This window comes from Malurus melanocephalus, unplaced genomic scaffold (genome assembly GCF_030028575.1).
Source record: "Malurus melanocephalus ecotype Western Australia unplaced genomic scaffold, MMel_1.1 scaffold_339, whole genome shotgun sequence".
In the NCBI taxonomy this organism is placed as follows: Eukaryota; Metazoa; Chordata; class Aves; order Passeriformes; family Maluridae; genus Malurus; species Malurus melanocephalus.
In genome coordinates this window covers 330,841-349,327 of record NW_026623571.1, presented here as the reverse complement: position 1 = coordinate 349,327, position 18,487 = coordinate 330,841, and the positions used below count along the sequence as shown (strand labels likewise).

At 38.3% G+C, this 18,487-nt stretch overlaps 1 protein-coding gene across 7 annotated transcripts in view; it reads right to left on the bottom strand.

Annotated features, from left to right (window-relative positions):
* SLC39A10 (solute carrier family 39 member 10) overlaps positions 1-18,487 on the bottom strand; it is an 82,564-nt gene continuing 64,077 nt past the window's right edge. For 6 of the 7 annotated variants that reach the window (XM_057378008.1, XM_057378013.1, XM_057378011.1 and 3 more), the window contains exons 4-10: positions 14,444-14,613; positions 13,202-13,417; positions 11,755-11,875; positions 9,684-10,052; positions 7,789-7,869; positions 6,114-6,304; positions 1-3,202 (exon numbers count right to left, since the gene is read on the bottom strand). In XM_057378008.1, coding sequence (XP_057233991.1) covers positions 3,044-3,202; positions 6,114-6,304; positions 7,789-7,869; positions 9,684-10,052; positions 11,755-11,875; positions 13,202-13,417; positions 14,444-14,613 — 1,307 coding nt within the window. In that variant the 3' untranslated portion in view covers positions 1-3,043. The remainder of the gene's footprint in view (positions 3,203-6,113; positions 6,305-7,788; positions 7,870-9,683; positions 10,053-11,754; positions 11,876-13,201; positions 13,418-14,443; positions 14,614-18,487) is intronic. The other variant, XM_057378010.1, reaches the window with a different exon arrangement.

Here is an 18,487-nt window from a genome sequence, read left to right as displayed (position 1 = left end):
TATCTGCTCCTTGAATAATTTTTTATTTTCTGAAGGCTCCTTATGTATAAGGAACATACATAAAATGAACACAACACTGTTGACAATGAACAAAACAGCATTTGATAATTTCCAGCTTTATAAAATTTAAAAAAAATGATTTAGTTATAACAAAAAAAACCAACAGCTCAGCAAGTTATCTTATTGGACCATCATCACATTTTAAACCATAGACTCAGTTGTTAATAGGGAGAGGAAAGAAAAAAAATAAAAATCACACTGCATCTAGCAACTACAACATTTTCTAAGCATAATCACAGCGGATTGAGTGCAATGTGATTTACATCAGAATTCATATGGGATGTCACACAGTGACAGCATTGTAATATACAAGTAACATTTATGCCCTCCAACAAATACAAGTTAAATGAGACTCTGGATTCAAGCAAAATGGAATGTTGAAGCCCAGTAGAAATGTAGTGGAATTCAGATTGTCTGTAACATGACCCAAAAGTGTACATTAGAATCATCTAGAATTCAATACTGGTGGAAACATAGAGAAGTCACAGCTGTTTCACTGCTCTGTTACATTTGCAATAAATACTAGAAAATAAAAGTAAACAACCTATATTCCATGAAAAATACAGTACCTACCTTCAATGACCATGTTTTTCCCTTGTCTGAAGATGGTCTTGGAAGGAAGTTAACTATTTTCCTACAGAGGCAGTGTATTAAGCTATAACCACATTCCAACTAATACAACAGTAAATATACTACCAGAAATACAGAAAACTTCATTTGAAAAAAATTRAGAGAAATAAACTTTAAAAAATGGTTTGACAAAACATCAGTTCAGCTGCATAATGAGCCCCTTACACTTGACAGAATTAACAGAAAGGAAAAACTAAGTCAGCCAGTTTAATACATAAGAAACAGAGACTGTTTAAACTCAAATCCTCAGAAGGTATCCAGGAAGTTATGTCTCATTGACCTAACAYGGGCACTATGTAAAAATGTCATTCAGGAGCTTTACACCGCAGAAATTCAGCAATCTGAAGCTAGTAACAGTGTGTTTGCTAATTAGGGTTCTACAGTAAACATGTTAAAAGAGGAAAAAAAGAAAACCTGAGTTCAGAACGTCAAATGGCTGCGTGCCTGAACTCTGGGATTTTGGCTTCTTCACTGAAGAAACTGCACTCTTCTTTGAAATGGACCCTTAATACTGTTTCCTGATACTGCATTAGGAGGAAATACTGGCAACCAACTGATACCTTTGAACACATGAGCTGCTCTCAGTAAAAGCTAAACTGACCAATGAAGCTCCAAAAGTAAAGGGCCACAGGAAACACRTCAACTTGAAATGGAATGCAGATACCCACTGGCTCTCATTAAAGGCGCTGGGATTAGTGTTTTTAGCAGCTACACTGGCACCAAGCAGACCGGAACTTTAAAACTTACGGCACATAGTCAAAGTACAGCTTTCACCTGGCAGACACAGAAGAGAGACAAACTGGATGTCTTTTAAAAAAGCCACTACCATGCTTAGGACTGGTACTACAGAATCAACTTGCACTCCTCACAAACTCACAACTTTTTTTTTTAAGGAGATGGGTACAAGAAGAACTAACTCATGTCTGGCAGTATATGCCTGTCAGCACAATCATCTCATCTAGGACAGCTAGTCCCAGCAAGTTAAGGCCCAAATTTTCAGTCTATTCTTCCAAATGACACATACCATGTTTCTACCACATCTGCTTTTTAATAATCTAATTTAAATACCAAAATTGTAAAAAAATATCATAGAAATGAACTCCTTTATACTGGAAGTAGAAATCTTACATACTCTTTACTGCCAGAAATGGCTGGTGTCACAATGTCTGATATCAAAGGCATTGTAGGAACAGATTTGATCTGCTGTTACAGTAAATACCCTACCAGTACAACATACACAGAGCGTAATTTAACCCTTGTGCCCAGCTTCAGGAACTAGCATCTTGCACCTTGGATTGTTTTAACATGAAGAGAAGAAAACAGTCCAAAATAATAATTTTTAAAAATGGAGAAATTCCCACATGGATTCTCTTGTTAAAAGTGTTTGCACAAATTCACAGCCACAATTCTTCAGTAGTTTATGCTGCAAGTGGCACACAATACATGTTAAGCGTCTGTAAGAAAGAACCAGAAACAACTCAATAACTCCAATGTCAGGGACTTCCCCAAGCTAACACTAATTCTACTGCATTTTGCATTTTCCTACTAATATCAAGGAATAAATATCAAGTAATTCTCAGCTGGGAAAAATATCATCAAACTGACCCTCAACAGAAGTTAACGCTTTGCAGAGTACATGGCAACAGCTTGCCTTCTTACACAGGAGCTTTGGAATGATGGAGTGCAGCTCAACAATAAATTAAGAATACAAACAGTGTTTAGGTTTGGGGGTTCTTTTTAAAAAATTAAGCCAGCATAGTGGTTTCCAGTCATATCCTGTTGTAAGAGTAAATAATTCAAGTCACCACTATGCAGAAAAATTAGCACAGGATTAATAGATATATATACAGAGGTGCTCACACACGTTTATATGTATGCACATCTGTATATATCTATATAAATCTATACAAACATAGAGATATCTAAGCTCTACTCAAGACTGTGGCACTAAATGTTTCTTTGGGTTCCTTGCACAGGTGTGAGTTTCAGCTGTAACATCTTCTGTCCAAGTGCACTACTGGAATGGTATTTTCCCAAATGAGATAATTCCCTGTACTTTTTCTTTCTTAAGCAAGCAGTGAGTGCTCCCTATACAGCATACTGACCTGGGCCCTTATTTCTAGATTTAGTGTTTCCTAAACATTGCTCACTTGAGTTTAGGAGGTGCATTGGGTRAACTCATCTGATGGGATTAGAGAAAAGCAGAAGCTACTCTAGGCAGAAAGGAATCTCCTGTCCTGGTGTAAGTAGTGCAAGCACCGCGTGTCCTCTGAGCAATGTGCACACAGTGACACAGCGCAGACTCAAAGCCAGACAGCAACAGATTGGAACCACAGTGATTACCAGCATCAGGTCAAAACTGGATGTCAAGMACAATTTTGTCTTCATAGAGGGCAATCACCAGCATGATGGCAAATCCAAAAAGCAGGCCTAGATTCTGAAGAATGAACTGCCCCACAGGACAATAACCATGCTCTTCGTTATCTCCATCTCCATGAAGCATTTCTGGAAGCTAAAAGATAAAAAACAATTTAGAAGTTTATTTTATCTTTATTCCATTTATAAATGGACAAGTTTACAAGATGATATTGTCAAGAATAAACACTCCAGGGTTCAGATATAAAACCAATACAATAAGACACAGCTTAAACTCTAATGAACCACTCCATTCAATAAAAACATGATCACATGATGTATTTACAAAAAAAAATGCCTTTCCTTTGGACTTTTTTTCTTTAACTTTTACTGAATTATCCATGTAATTGAACATTATGATCCTCAAGATAAGGAGCAGCCCAACATTCTTTAAGTTCTGCTCTTTTAATTTTAATTGAGTAAAAATTCAAGTCATGCTCAAATAAGCATATGACTTTAACTTAGCCATTCATTTATCATGTTAGACACAGGTATTCACACACACATCCCACTTAAATATGGGAATAATAGCTACAAGGAATTTAAGAGAAATTTTATGTGCAAATATAAAAACTTATCCAAGTTCCAGACATTCTGGATATTGCTCACCTATGAGGAAAAGTCAGAGTACTGACAAAATCAACCAACAGTAGTACTCTTGGAAAATGTAAAAATGGAATTTTGTGTTTTACAAAGCCATCCACATGGAAGTAACACTTAGAGGAAATTAATTCAAGAAAGCAGAGATCCAATTACTGAGAGATGCCTCTGCCCAAWTTAAGGTGCAAATGAGACCATATGCCATAGTCAAGAGTCGGGATTTTATTTAACAGCTAATATGAGGTAGAGAGAAAAAAATCGGAAACAGAGGAGGGAGAGGAAAGAGAGTGAGAAAGCGAGTTCAAAYAGAAGATAGTCACCACCCATGGATCCAGCCGGTGTGCCCTCATCCTCTTCACCCTGGCTTCCCTGTGGTCACTCAAAACTTCTCACCATTTACACATTGGAGCAAAGGCTCAATGCTCATTGGCTACACAGCTCTCTTATTCTATTGTTAGGTGATTCCCTCGCTTCCAATGCTAATTAGTCCCATCTCAGTCTTTTTTTGAGTGCCTGCAGTGCTGGGCTGTGGCCTCCCCCTGCTGGGCYCAGCCAGAGCTCATTTTCAGCACAGCTGCTCAGTTTACCTTGGGGGTAMATTCTCCCCCAGCCTCATTTACTTCTCCTTAGGCCTGAGAAACTGGACCACAATCCCACCTTTCTCTTATCTCAAGTCAGGACTATATTCAGCAGGGTGGGATCCTGCAGTCACAGACGAGCAGTTGCTTCTTTGCACAGTTTGCTACAGTGCGCAAAGTCCTTCAGTGATTTGAAGCACTTGTGATCTTTAAGTCTCTTACAGTAATTCCTTCAAGGAAGACTCAGTACAGAAAATGATGACACAGAAGGAAATGGAAACTATTGCTCTTCATTAGATCAGCTACGATAGTTTTGGTTATTCCTAGAASTTGAATACTGCACAACAGACAGTGACATCAAAGCTGCTAAAAAACCCAAATATATTACCCATCTTGTCCTGTATTACTGTATTTCTAAAAGATACATAAACCTGATAATTAATTTGATCCAGTGAGTACTTAAATATAAAAAAAAAACCCAAAACCCACCCCCAAGCCCTTAAAAAACAAAACTGCAAAACCCCCAACTGGTATGAAAAATGTTTAAATTATTATCGCATATGCACTAGGCAGCTCAACAGCAAACACTACACCAAATTACAAAATACTTAAAAGTCATTAAGAATAAATGAAGTAGTCATGGACTTTACTGAAGACTGCTATACAGCTGTCATGCTGGCAGGCAAGATTTGTTAGAGCATTATTTTATTTTGAATATATCAAAGTTGTATTCACCAATTAATACAAAATCTAATCAGAGAATTGTGCTGGAATAGCTGCTGTCAGTTGTCACCTTCCTATTTTTTGAATGGAAGACCTGTATGAATTAAAGTTTCTGTGGAAGTTGYAACTTCTACAGAGACAGAACACTGCTGTTCTGAATCCAAAGATGCTCTTAAAAAGAAAGAAAGAATACTCTGCTATCTATTTCAAGACCTAGGAAGGGCACTGTGCTCTGCCTCCATTTACAGTCATGGACAAGAAAAGGGAGAACTGGATGAGCAAAAGTAGAAGCCTTAATTATGGAGAGTGGCAGCGCTCATGTATTCCCCAAATTGTGGAATTGAACAACAACAGAAAACCCCTTTGAGATTAAAACGTATTATTTAACATTCCCCATCACTGTCTTCAGTTGATGGCCAACGGAAAGAAAAAGGAATGAAGGAATAAAAGTACTGCCTTCCTTTATACATCACATCCTCAAAGTAGGTGCAGGGAATAAGTATCAGACACAGAGCTTAGAAGCAAGTGGTGTTTCAGGCATTATAGGCTACTGTACAACACATAAAGTTGCAAGAAGGATCACTCTGCCCAGATATTCAATGGAACAATTTAGCAGGCCCTGAAAAGGACTCACCTGATTAGAGTGACTTTGTAACTACAGTGTATTTACAAAGTAAAGTCTCCATAACAAAGTGGAGAGCATTACAAAATACCCCACAAGTGAAAAATTATCTCACCACCTTTGGGCTGGAAAGACAAGGAGTGAGACAACTGCTTTACTTAAATGAAGGTCTGAAGCTGCTTAGACGAAAGAATTCAGGGCTGAACATGGACTGGCAACATGTGCACAGCAGTACTGCTGCCTGAAAGGTCTGGATCTATGGTGTACACAAACTAAGGATTAATGCACCTGCATGCTCTTGAAGCAGCAGCATCTTTTCACCAGCTGATTTTTTAAAAGCTACTCACCACATCAGCTCTGTATTACCAACTACTCATGGTAAAAGTTCAGACTACACTTTCTAGTACTGAATATACTGAAATGGGTTACATTTCAGTGCAAAATCAACCTGACCACTAGACTGAACTGCAGCATGCGAGCCATACCATGTCCACCAGGGCCACGTAGAGGAACATGCCGGCGGTGATGGCGAAGATCCACAGGGTGATATTGTTGGTGTACTGCCCCACGGCCGTGCCGATSAGCATCCCGATGTAGGCCATCATGGCTGACAGCAGGTTGTACACGATGGCCTGCTTCACTGTCATCCCTGCCTTCAGCAGCACGGCAAAGTCACCTGTGGGGACAGACAACACACAGAGGGCTCTGTGTCAGCGCTGCTCCCAGAGCAATGGAGCAATCGGCCTCAGGCACTGCCCTGAACAATGACAACGCTGCTGCAGCAGCTCAGAGGCACAGWGAGCCACRGGACATGGCTGCCTTGGAGAACTGSAATTATTGCAGCCAACTCTTGATTAAAATATGATTGAAAGGCGCCTGCTCATCATGCTCTTTGTCAGAAAGGTAACTGATTAACTGCCTAGGGTGAATGGAGGACTCCAGASCTGCTCTTCCCACACACTCATCTTTACTTCACAGAAGTTCTTCATGGCACATAAAACCAGAGGCTTASTTTGGATCAATACCTGKGAAAATTCYTCTTAGCCATATACTCCTCATTAAGTAAATCCAGAAGAGGATAATAAAGCATTTGTCCCCACAGAAGGTGACAATGAATTTGAGCCCCAGGAAGAGTTACATTCATAAAGAATGACTTCACATCCATGTTGAATCAGTTATGTGATTGAAGACATTCCAGGTTAATGTGTTTTATTCTGAATTCAGGACAGCTCTGGTAAAATAGGTGCTAAAGGGAGATACTGTATAAAAATCTAGATTTCTGTCTTGTAATCAGCTCTAACAGTTTCACTCCATTCAATTGGAATCCTTGTGAACATGAGAAGCTGATGTACAGACATGAGGAGATGATGTACACACATGAGGGCAATTAACATCATATTCTCATGTCACATATGCTTGAAATTAATTGCTTAATCTAGAATCAAAACTTAAAATCAAAACATATAAAAAATGTAGTGAACTACTCACACCTTATACAAGGTTAATTTGATAACGTTATGTTATCAAGGTTTAAGCACTGTAACAGTGYAATCCTTTATATACTGCAGCAGCTTCACTTAACTAAGGTTTGTACAGCACTGGCATCCAACCATGAATACGTGCTCTAGTCCTCCTCTGTGTCCACCACTTACCTATAGCTCAGGACCTGCCTATATAAAATGCTTTCACTCATCACTTCTAAGGTTTTTCTGGTTTTTTTTTTGGTTTTTTTTTGCAACAGTGCCTACAGGCTTTACCCTGTATGGCCACAGCTGCTGAACTTGCCCACGGTTGGTACAAAGCTTCTACTGAAGATACCCACGTGGAATTTTACTTACATAAACCTGTGTTTATTTATGTAACTTAACTTTGTGTAAAAGACAATGCCACAGAAAGTAGCATGAAACAATATAAAATGCAGAGATATGTAAAATACATGGTCTTAAGAACATTTTTAAAATATGCTCAAAAAGCTTCACACTCAGCTTCACTGTCAATACAATTCTGTAGCAGTATTTCTGAATACATTTTTCTCCTTACCCTCGGAGGTTCTGATCACCCTTGCAGCATCTGCACTGTATTGTGCTTATCAAAGTATTGTAATAGCTTTTAGATAAGGATTTTGTACAGATGGAGCACAGAGTTTCTAGACTTAGTTACCTAATTCATGGGGAAGCTCATGACAAAACACTGCTATAGATGTACTAATTCCCCCAGTCAGTCCAGCACTAAAAGCTGCTCCTAGGAAAAAAAAAAAGAAAAAAATTAAAATTGTATTTCACTATTTTCAGGTCAGAAAATCTATCGACTCTGCAGAGCTGACACCTTTCTGTTAGAATGCAAACCAATATTTTTCAGTGTGTCTGTGTCCTGTCCATACATAAATGGGAAAAAGTGGAAGTACCCTGGATGTGCATTACCACTGCAGGCTTTATTACTCACTTATCTGAAAGACARACCCTGGAGAAGAGAACACAACTGGCCAAAACTGACACATAAAGGCAACAAGATAATAAAYAGCACCACTTTTACACTTTAGGAACTCTCAAGTACAGGAGGACAGTTAGGAATGCACATGAGCAAGAGTCTGGCTCTTTCCAACTTGGAAATCCAAGCTAATATTTAACCCATAACTGCTCTAGCTCCTTTCTACTTGTTTTTAGAACACTTATCAGCAATATTAGTAAGCCAGACCTGGAAAATAATAAGGATAAAAACACTGCCATAAATATCCTCCAGTACTTTTGCATAAACTAATTTAATTCAATCAACTGTAAGTTCATACCTTAAATAATTCTGAGATGAGAAAACTGGTATTAAATTTCTGTACTGTAGCAAAGAAAAGCACAAAAAGAGCCTGCAGTGAGCAGTCAAAACAGGCAGCAATAAAGCAGAAAGTGAAGACACAGTCTGAAGACAGAGGGGACATTACTTTCCTCTGGTTTCCACATAGCTTGATGAACATGCTTTTCTAAAATCTACATTTTACCACAGATTCACCTGTTTGGGCTTGACACAAGAATATTTAGAAAAGGGAGTTTCAATACTGTGAAGCTCGCAACAGAAGGCACAATAATTGTTTTTGGCCTTAAAAGCCATTGTTTGAATATCTTACCTGTTTAATGTGAAAATGAAGCAACAAGTTAATTTTTAAGAAGTTTAGATTCTTTAGAAATTGTCTGAAAAAAGTGGAGAAACTGTAATAGATTCCATTGTTAACTAGAGACCCTGATAAAAAGTTTATCCCCCATCCTTCAGAATGGGTGTGTTCCTTCTTCCTTTAGTTTAGAATCCTGTGTACTCTTAATCTTAGCAGCTACCTTAGTAAAAAATCAAAAGTATGCACTTCAGTCCTCTCCCCATCATACTGACTCATATATSCAATTTAATACACTTTACAATTCAAATCATATTTAGAGCATTGTGTGACTCCAAGCTGATTTAATAAATCTGATAAAATCTGTTTGGTACTTCAATTTCTTCAGCACTTGGCTAGAAATAAATCTTTGCTGACCATTAGCCAAAATGATAGACTGCTTAAACAAAAATGAAATTATCCTAAGTAATACTTTTAAAGTATTATTTCTGTAAYCTGACTCGCAGTGTATTTTTACTTACAAGTATTGTATAATTCTATGTATTAACATAGAATTATATAGTATTATATTATTAAATAGTATTACTATTATTGTTAATAAGTATCATTCTAAATAAGACTGAAAGGCATTTATTTGTAATTCTAAGGTAACTAAGAACCAAACAAGAAACGTGGGTTATTGTGCTCCATAAACCCCAGGTTTATCTGCACCAATCTTTCCTTGGCAGAGATTGTCACTGTCACTGTTACAATAATTTTGGTGGAAAYAGCACAAAATATTAACAAAGGAGAAACTTACAATTGACAGCCTTTTAATTTCTGCTCTGCAGGAGATTAAACAATGCCAGTAATCACAGGTGCTACCTGGAAGCCTTACCTGTGATCACTAATAAGTCAAATATTAGCAGAGTTACTAAAGGTAAGGGGAAACTGAGAAATGCTCAGTGCTTTTGCTTACCGATTGCTAAGCCATCACTAAAGTTGTGAATGCCATCTCCCATAATTACCATCCAAGCAATATTAGCTATCCCAGTATCATTCAGGTCTTTTCCAGAATGACAGTGGCCATGGGAATGATGGGAATGTTTGTGATGCCAGTGGTGACTGTATTTTCTAGCTATCATTTTATCTTCGCCATGGCAGTCATACTCGGAATCGTGCAGCTCGTGCTCTTGGGCAGCGTGACACACGTCGTTGTGAGAGTGGCACAGGTTGTTGTCCTCTTCTACAGGCAGGAAGTTTTTGGGAGGGGGCTCCAGCTGCCCATCCAAGTCAGTGAGTTCCGTTTCATTCAGTCGATCTTCAGACAAAACTGAGTCATCTGCGCCTGCATCGAAGCATTGGGAGAGACACTGTGTTAATTCCTGTTTAACCACCCATCACTGCACCCCAGAACCAAGGATTAACTGCTCTGGGAAAGCACAGTGATGCCTAATCCGGGTTTACCTACAACAGGAACATTTAGACTAAATTTAGAGAATAAAAGCAGTTATAGTTATGGAAGGGYCTTCAGGTACATTTAGGGCAGTCACAGCCCACCCAGGGGCTAGACCCAAAATGGACCATCGGTCACAGGTTTTTCATGCTTTATAAGTTTTGTCCATTTGCACATCGGGGGTTAATCCTCCAATTACAGCTTCAGGTAATGAAGTCATTTACTCCAAGTTTGCTCCCCCCAATTCACTGTTGTTTACATATCTTGGGGCCAGAGACAGTGAGGTGTCCTTGAGTTTTGGGCCTAGAGAGGAATTGTTTTGTCTAAAAGGAGAGAACAGTAGCTTACAACTGTATATGGAATCTAGAGTTAGACACTAAAGAATTACAGGATTACAGATATATGAAAATATAGAACCTAAAATCCTAAAGCATCACAACAAGTATTTTAACACATCCCAGTCTAGTAACTTTGCTGTCAGCATTCAATCTAAAAACTACATCTCTCATTGAGACATTTTTCACTRATTTGCATGTACAATATATAGAACTCTCCACTACAAGGCAGCAGCACTGTATAGCCAGTTTTAGCCCAGCCTACATTTGTGTSTGAATTTTGCTACTGACAAAGTTTATGGTTCAACATTGGCAAAGGAGATTTGCCAGAATGAYGATAGTGTCTAATAGCTGTAGATGAGAATCTGAATGGCTCAGGAAACCCTATCTGGCTACTGCCTGCACATCCCAAACAGGTCTCAGCTCAGCCTTCACTGTCATTTCAAATGCAGACATTTCAAATGCATATTCCACCCCTCGCACTGCTGAAAGACTTCCACATTCTATGTCAGTATTTCAAATCCCATTTTAGACTGAGTGGACAATGCTGCAGTCCTAACWCTCCCTTCTACAAACCAATCAAATTAAATAAACCMAATTTGTACAAATACAAATTTGTATAGATTTTTCATCAATAAATTAATTCCACAACCATGCAGGCAACAGAACGGGAAGGTTATGAAACAAAGCTTTTGCCCTTCCCTCAGCCTGTGAGAAGGGGGATAGAGCATTTCTTCTGGGTACACACAGAATGAGCATTCACAGGCTGTCATGAAGGAACACTGTGCAAAAGCTGTTTTGGATGCTTGAGGATACTTGGTTGTATTTATGGAAAGAAACAGATTTTGTTTATCTGTAACTGGTCAGATGCTGGAATCTTCAAAGTGAAACAGATATTCATTGTGTGGGTGTTCATTTTTGATCTAATTTTTGCCAGGGCTGAGCTAGTCAGGCACAGCTTAACCAAAACACACCCTGAAAACAAACAAATAAAAACTCCCAAGGACCCACAGCCACCCAAAACATGACTGCTTCAGAAGTCTGAGAACCATCTGTGTGGCGTATTAGGAAGCGTTCAGATTGATCTCAGATCTAAGGAAAACAAAATAAAAAAAAAAAAGGAAAGCCTATGAAGTTTTATTACCAATGATTTGCATAATAGCAGCAAAACTCTACAAGAGGTTATACACTACACACTGCCCCAGTAACCTGCCGCTACTTTGGATCTCACAGAGAGAATTCTGACARGAGCTGCCTACCTGCAAGGGGCTTCAGCTGGAGCCAGTCAGCCTCGGGTCTGTTGTTTAATTTGTGATCAGAAAGTTTCCTTCCAATTGGKGATTCTTCAGTTGGGTTCTTTTTGCACCATTTCTGTTTACACTGCAACAGAAGATAGGAAACATCTGCGTTGTAAAAGGACATTGATGGAAATAACAGGAACTGAAATGCTGTCCAAAAATCTCTTCTGAACAGACGAAGCTACTCTCTCTTACCATGTATAACAGAAATATGCTGCTTCAGAATATTGATCTTTATAAGGCTCAGCAGCAATACCTATCCCAGTGGGAATTCTTAGCTACCTACAATGGAATCTCACTCCCAAACACACATACAGATATGTTTCACTTTAGTTAGAGGGGGACATTTGGACAAGGATTTCTCTCACAGCCCAGAAACACTTGTATACAGATATTAGATTTGCTCAGTTTGTTCAAGAAAGCAAACATGCAGCAAGAACCACTCCTCTAATTCATTCAACTTTATTTTTTCTCATATTTCTAGAATTTCCTTGTATTTTCCTTTAAGAAAGCAGCAAGCTTTTCTCTCTYTGCAGCCCATACATACAACAAAGCTCAAGGATTTGACTAAACAGCCTAGGGGATTTAATTATTTAATTAATCTCAAAGAAGATGTCCAATGTGACAGGTTTTATGCTTTTATCAGAAGATCTAAGAAATGCCTCCTCCAACACAGAAAACTGCTGCCTGTCCAGCTCAGACAGCAAGTCTGATGTGAAAACAGAGAACTTGAAAMGTTTTCACAGTCATTTTGGGAGAAGCAGTTAGAGTTTCACCAAAATAATTTTTTCCTCAAAGTTGAATGACAAAGGCAAAAGCTAAAACTGAATTTCCATGCACACTCACTCCCTGAGGTACTAACTCTCTTTTTATACCTGCATCATGAACACAGAATGCACCCAGCACTAAAAATCCAATAACCTCTAGAGAAACAAGTTAAAATTTGACTGGAAATTTAAAAAAAAACAGGAGTTCTAAAATTTTCCAATGTAGAAAAGCTGGATACCTTTATTATACTGGCATTGTTAGATAGTATACCATTAAATTTCTTCTAAATTGTCTGCCAGTTTCTGGCTCTATAACCAGGTCTTTTGTAGGAACTGCTTCCCCTGTTTTTGCAAAGAAAACCAGGGAGCTTTAGAGGAAGAGCTGCAAACTCTGTTACTTAGATATTCCTCCAAATGTAGCAGCCAGAAAGCTGCAACTTCCCCCACCAGATTTCTACACTGTTTTCCCAAATTACCTTGTTAAGAAAAGCAATTTCTTTAGGAAAAGGATCCCTCACATACCATCAGACAGAATCCAGAGCAGCAGCACTTGTTCACAGAGCCAAACAGACAATTCCTCAGCACTCAGATGGTAACTTTAGGTACGGTATTTTTAATCAGCAAACAATCTCAGTGCCTACCTTTTGTTTATTGTAATGTTTGTACATTCTGATACAATGCTCAATGATGAACAGAACATAAATGCCTCCGAGTGCCAAGAGCCCTTTGAGCACGGGGTCATTTTCCTGCAGAAAGCCCTCGTGTGGTTCGTGCGCGTGGCTGTGCGGGTGGATGCGCCTGTGCTCGTGCGCGTGCCCTTGGCCATGGTGGTGGCTCAGGTTGTGTCCTGCCTGCGACTGTGGGGACAGACAACAGTGACACCAACAGTGACACCAACAGTGACACCGCCTGGTACCATCAGGACATTCAAATGGCATGTCACCTGGCCAGAAAAATATACGCAAACCCCACCCCCTTTTTGTATTTTCTTCACACTTTTGTATTTTCTTCACAGAACTTCTATGTTCTGCCACAGAAGTTTTTCTAGTCATTACCCTAATCAATTCATTTTCTATTCATTACCCTAATCAATACAAAAAAGTCCTCTGGGATRTTTTGAGGGGGGAGATAATCTAGTTTCAGTTTTTTTTTCTCACAATGCTGAAGATGAACCTAACACTCAGAAATATCACAAGGAATTACCATTCTTACACTTCCGTTAGCAACCAAATCTGGTATTTTTTAACTATTATAGTCCAATACAGTCTTAATTCTGATATGAAATAGAAACTTAAAAAAACCCTCAAAACCATGACCAAAAATGTGTATAGAATTATACAAAGAAAACATATAAATATTAATCTTTGCGCTAAATAACTAAGGTAACAAAATTTTAGACAACTTTTCCGCATTTAAGAATTACAGTACACCACCACGAATTAAAAACTGCTTACTTTCCCATGAACCTGGGCAATTGCTTGATTCAGTACATTAGAGGTTACTTTCTACCCCAAGTCTAGTAACCAAGCAGGTTAATCCCCAGGAAATACTTTAGGTGGTACTAATACACAACTACCAATCAGCAATACTGATAACTTTAAAATACTCTTGTTGGGATCATGACTATTTTAAAAGAGTGTGACATCCGTTCAACTATGAATATCCAACTACTTTTATCTTTCCCTATTTTTTTTAGAGAAACACACATTTCCTTTATGTTTGTTAGCAGAAAATCTCCAAATGTGTTTCGGGATGTCTGTCACAGTCAAGTGCAATCTACATGTGCATCAGTGAACATTTATTTATTGACACTATCAAACAATTCCTTGAAAATTCTAGACTTGTTTAAAACTAAGAATAAAAGGTAATGAAACAACACTTACATGTGGCAAGAGATGGAGCAGTGCATCTCCACTCATTGTTCCTACAGCCAGAGCTACCAAGAAAGTTAGAAGAAATTTGAAGCACCATTGGTTAATGATGGGAATCAAGATCACACCTAGCAAGGAAAGCAGGCTAATGAYGGTGATAGAGACGATACCACAAAACCAGGCTGTGGGAAGAAATGAACACAGAAAGGTTATCAGAACAACACCRGGAAAACTTTCAAGGCTGATTAATGACTTTCAACAATCTCTTAAGAAGGTGACTTTCCTTTAACCTAAATAGTGTGATTGTTCATTCAAAAGGTGCAGAAAAATATTAAGGCAATACTGAAGTCCACAGCAAAAAAAAAAAATAAAAATACACAGGCTTATTTATAGTACAGTACAATATTGTGAAAGACATCAGAAGACAATTAGCTAAAAAGAGCTCAGCAATTCTTCCTGATTGTTAGGCTTAGCTTTGTAGCCCCTCATGAAACAAAAAGCAAAAGCTCTCATATTGGAACAAAACCATCTCTGCTACCTGGGTTACTAGGGCTCTATGAGCCCTAAAATTTATCTGGACTCCATATTTCTCCCTGTTTGGAGTCACATGTTTAGTYTGGCACTATTTCTTTCACCTGTCCTATGAAATATACACTTCTATTCATGAGAAGACKCAACCTTTGGCAGAGCAACTCGAAAATCGAATGCTACAATAAAAGCTTGAAAAGCTGAAAACACCTTGCTAGCACCAACAGCATTTATTTTTTCTGTGAGCCTCTGTTGTTGCCATCAGAAGAACTGATAATGGGATGTGGTACACCCAACATATTCCTATTAATTAGGGAAGACATGAAAATTTCTACGACATTGAAAAGAAGGAATTATTCAGGAAACAGATCCTATAAAAAAAGAGACAAGGCTCTTGCAGTCAGCAACTCACTGTAATAAAATATTTTCTTAAAGTTTTAGCATAAAGGCTTCAATTTGATTCCAGGGTTTTTCCTAACTTAATTTTTAATCAAAAACATCTACACAATTTGCCAACTTTAATGTAAGTTAACAATTCCTGATTCAAAATCACTAACATTTCCACATTTCAGAGCATGTTCTGAATTTCCTTGCATCTCTGAGGGTCCACAAGTAGGGGAAAACATCCTGGAAAATGGGGCAGGGTACGGGTGAGAGGAGAAGAAAAGAGGAACAAATATGTTGTAGCTACTCAGTGTCAAAATCAGAGTGAAACATCCCAAGAATTCTGTCTGTACCAAACCCACTATGGAGCAGATTTGACACTGCAGGCTCGGTCTGGTTCAACAGCAAAGCTCCCAACACCTGCTGTTTTAAATTTCATTTTGGGATATTCATTCTAACAAATTCTGTAGCTGTCATTCCACAACMCTGCWCAAAAGGAAACAATCCAGSTGCAATACAAAGGGTACAAGACCAYATCCACCASGAGAAAATGACTGGAAAAAGGTTTAGACAGTATGTGGTGTACACTGACAGACAAGACAAGCAGACAAGAAGATTGGGAACAGAGAGAAAGAGAGTGGGTCACAAGGCAAAGTTTGCTGTCAGATGAGGAACTGAAAAACAGAGGTTGGAAAACAGGAATGCAGAAGTAGGCCTAAAATTGAAGCAGGATCCTGATGACCAAAATACTGCCCCAGCCTTGATTCATATGCAGAGCCCTTCAGCCACATACCCTGGATTAACAGGCTCTGCTGCAAACCCAGGGTACATGGACTGTTCTTCAATGCTGAATTGAGCAGGCATGTACAAACAGCCCAAATAAAAATGACACAGCCACTGGGCAGGACAGTGCCCCCAGTCTGGACACACTCTGATGTYCAGTGCCAGGTTAGACCATCAACAGCCTTACATGGAGATAAGTGGAAAGGCTAAAGTTTCATATATCACAGCAGATTTGGCAAACACACCTCCTGTGAATGATACAGGACCTAAACACGGCATCATGATTAAGATGAGGCACATGGGAATTAGAATATGGAATTTGTGCCCCTCTCGGATCGAGCTCTGGGGATTACTGGCATCTGCACAGGCAGAATTACAGCTTGTACCTGATCTGAAATGCTTCTGTCAACAGCTCTAAGWGATCTCCATCTTTAAACAAAATGCCCCTGTTTTGTGTAACCTTTACTGGCTTCGTTCATAGCAGGGTGTGCCTTTCATTTTAAGCTGCTTAGGGGCCCTCAGTAGTGACAATGACCCCTCTTCCAGGCAAACTGTGAAAGCTCAGTTCTAGGGATAAGCCCTTGAAAATCTTCCACCAGAAGAGGTTATAGATCGGTAAATTACAGGATGAAAATCCAACGTGGCTTAAGCTTTTTGTCAGAGTTAATGAATACTTTAAAAAACCACACTGTCAGAGGTAATGGAATCCTCACAGGCYRRTACAGAAGCAACACTGGCCTGTTAMGATTTTTTGAAAGCTTAAACYAAAGCAAAAGTAAACCATCCAAAGCTCATGTTTAAAAATAACTGCATCCTCCTAACTTTGGTGAATACTTCTATTTAAAAATATTTGTATTAGCTCGGGAGGGCACACATTTTCATTTTAGCACAATCCTACTAAATCCTAACCTAACTTGTAGATTAAGTTACTGTAAGACTGACACTTTCCCTACACCTCCCACAATCCCCATATTTCAATTAGGATTTGTTATTTTATGATTAACTTCCTTACATAAGAAGGAACAATTRCTATTGTATCAACTGAAATCTTGCTGTATTTAATACAAGAGTTTACAGGAAATTGTTATGAAGAATGATTTAACRTTATCTAATCAAGCTGACCCTGCCCTGGAGGTTACTGCTTGAGAGCCAAATCAGTAAATTAGAAACCAGATTTTTACAACTAACTGGCAAAGATGTTATTTATATTCAAGGTATTGGATGCCATAAAACATGTTAAATGTTCACAATAAGCTTCACTAATTTTRCTAATTAAGTCTCTTAAAACATTAAAGGTCTTCAAGCTGAGTTWTTCTTCAACTCCCTTTCTCATTACAGAGAAATAAAATGCAATCTTTTAAAAAGAAGCACTCATCTGTAGAAGCATCCTAATTAAACTGGTTCAAAGTATGTGCAACATGACAGTTTTGTACAGGGTTTCAACATTTTAATTGGCAGAAAATGCTTAGAGGACTCTAGCAATGCTCTTGGTAATAAGACAGGGGTCAACGCTTACTACSATGAGACCACAGCACACAGCAATTTGCTGTTGTATAAAATGCACACTGTATCTGGTTTACAGCAATCTCTGAACAGCTAACAAGACAGCAGATGCATCACTAGTGGAGATTTATGTATAAGTTAATTATTTTAATGACTCTAGAATTGTTAGGAAAGATTACTGCAATGCATTCTTTCCAAGTTAYTGACATCTATAAGAATGTAGTTACTTCAATCTTTATTTGTAATGATGCTAATAAACACCTATGTACTAATCAACATTCACATTACCAATACTTTTATTTTCAAAATAGAGACTTTATATCCCAGATTTTTTAGATTTTTAGTATTCAGTGCAACTAAAAATCAACAGTTCCATTATGATTTATGGTAGATAACTGTGGCAAACAGGTATTTGAAAAGTACATTCAATTATGAAATCACAACGATGGATTCTGCCCTTAAAGTAACTGTTTTAACAGTAGTAAAAATATTTTTAGCTTAGAACTATGGCAATGAGATAAGAAGCCTACTCAGTTTTACTCAAGGTACAGACAAAAAAATTAAAACTGGCAACAGAGAATTTTGATGGAACACTTCTCGTGTTTAGAGAGAAACAGGACAGAGTAATTGGCATTGGAAGTCAGAAGAGGGAAGTGTCAGAAATGGCAATTCAAATGCTCTTGTATYTTGCTTGTGTCTATTTTTAAAGTTCACTAAAAATTCTGGATGTAAATTCTACAAGTTTGTATCACTGCTAGAATATAAAAATGGTAACACCTAAAATCTTGTCTTCCAGTGAGTGAACTGKGCAGAAGGTGTTGTTCTCTATTCATGAATTAATAGGTCCAGGTCAAATTA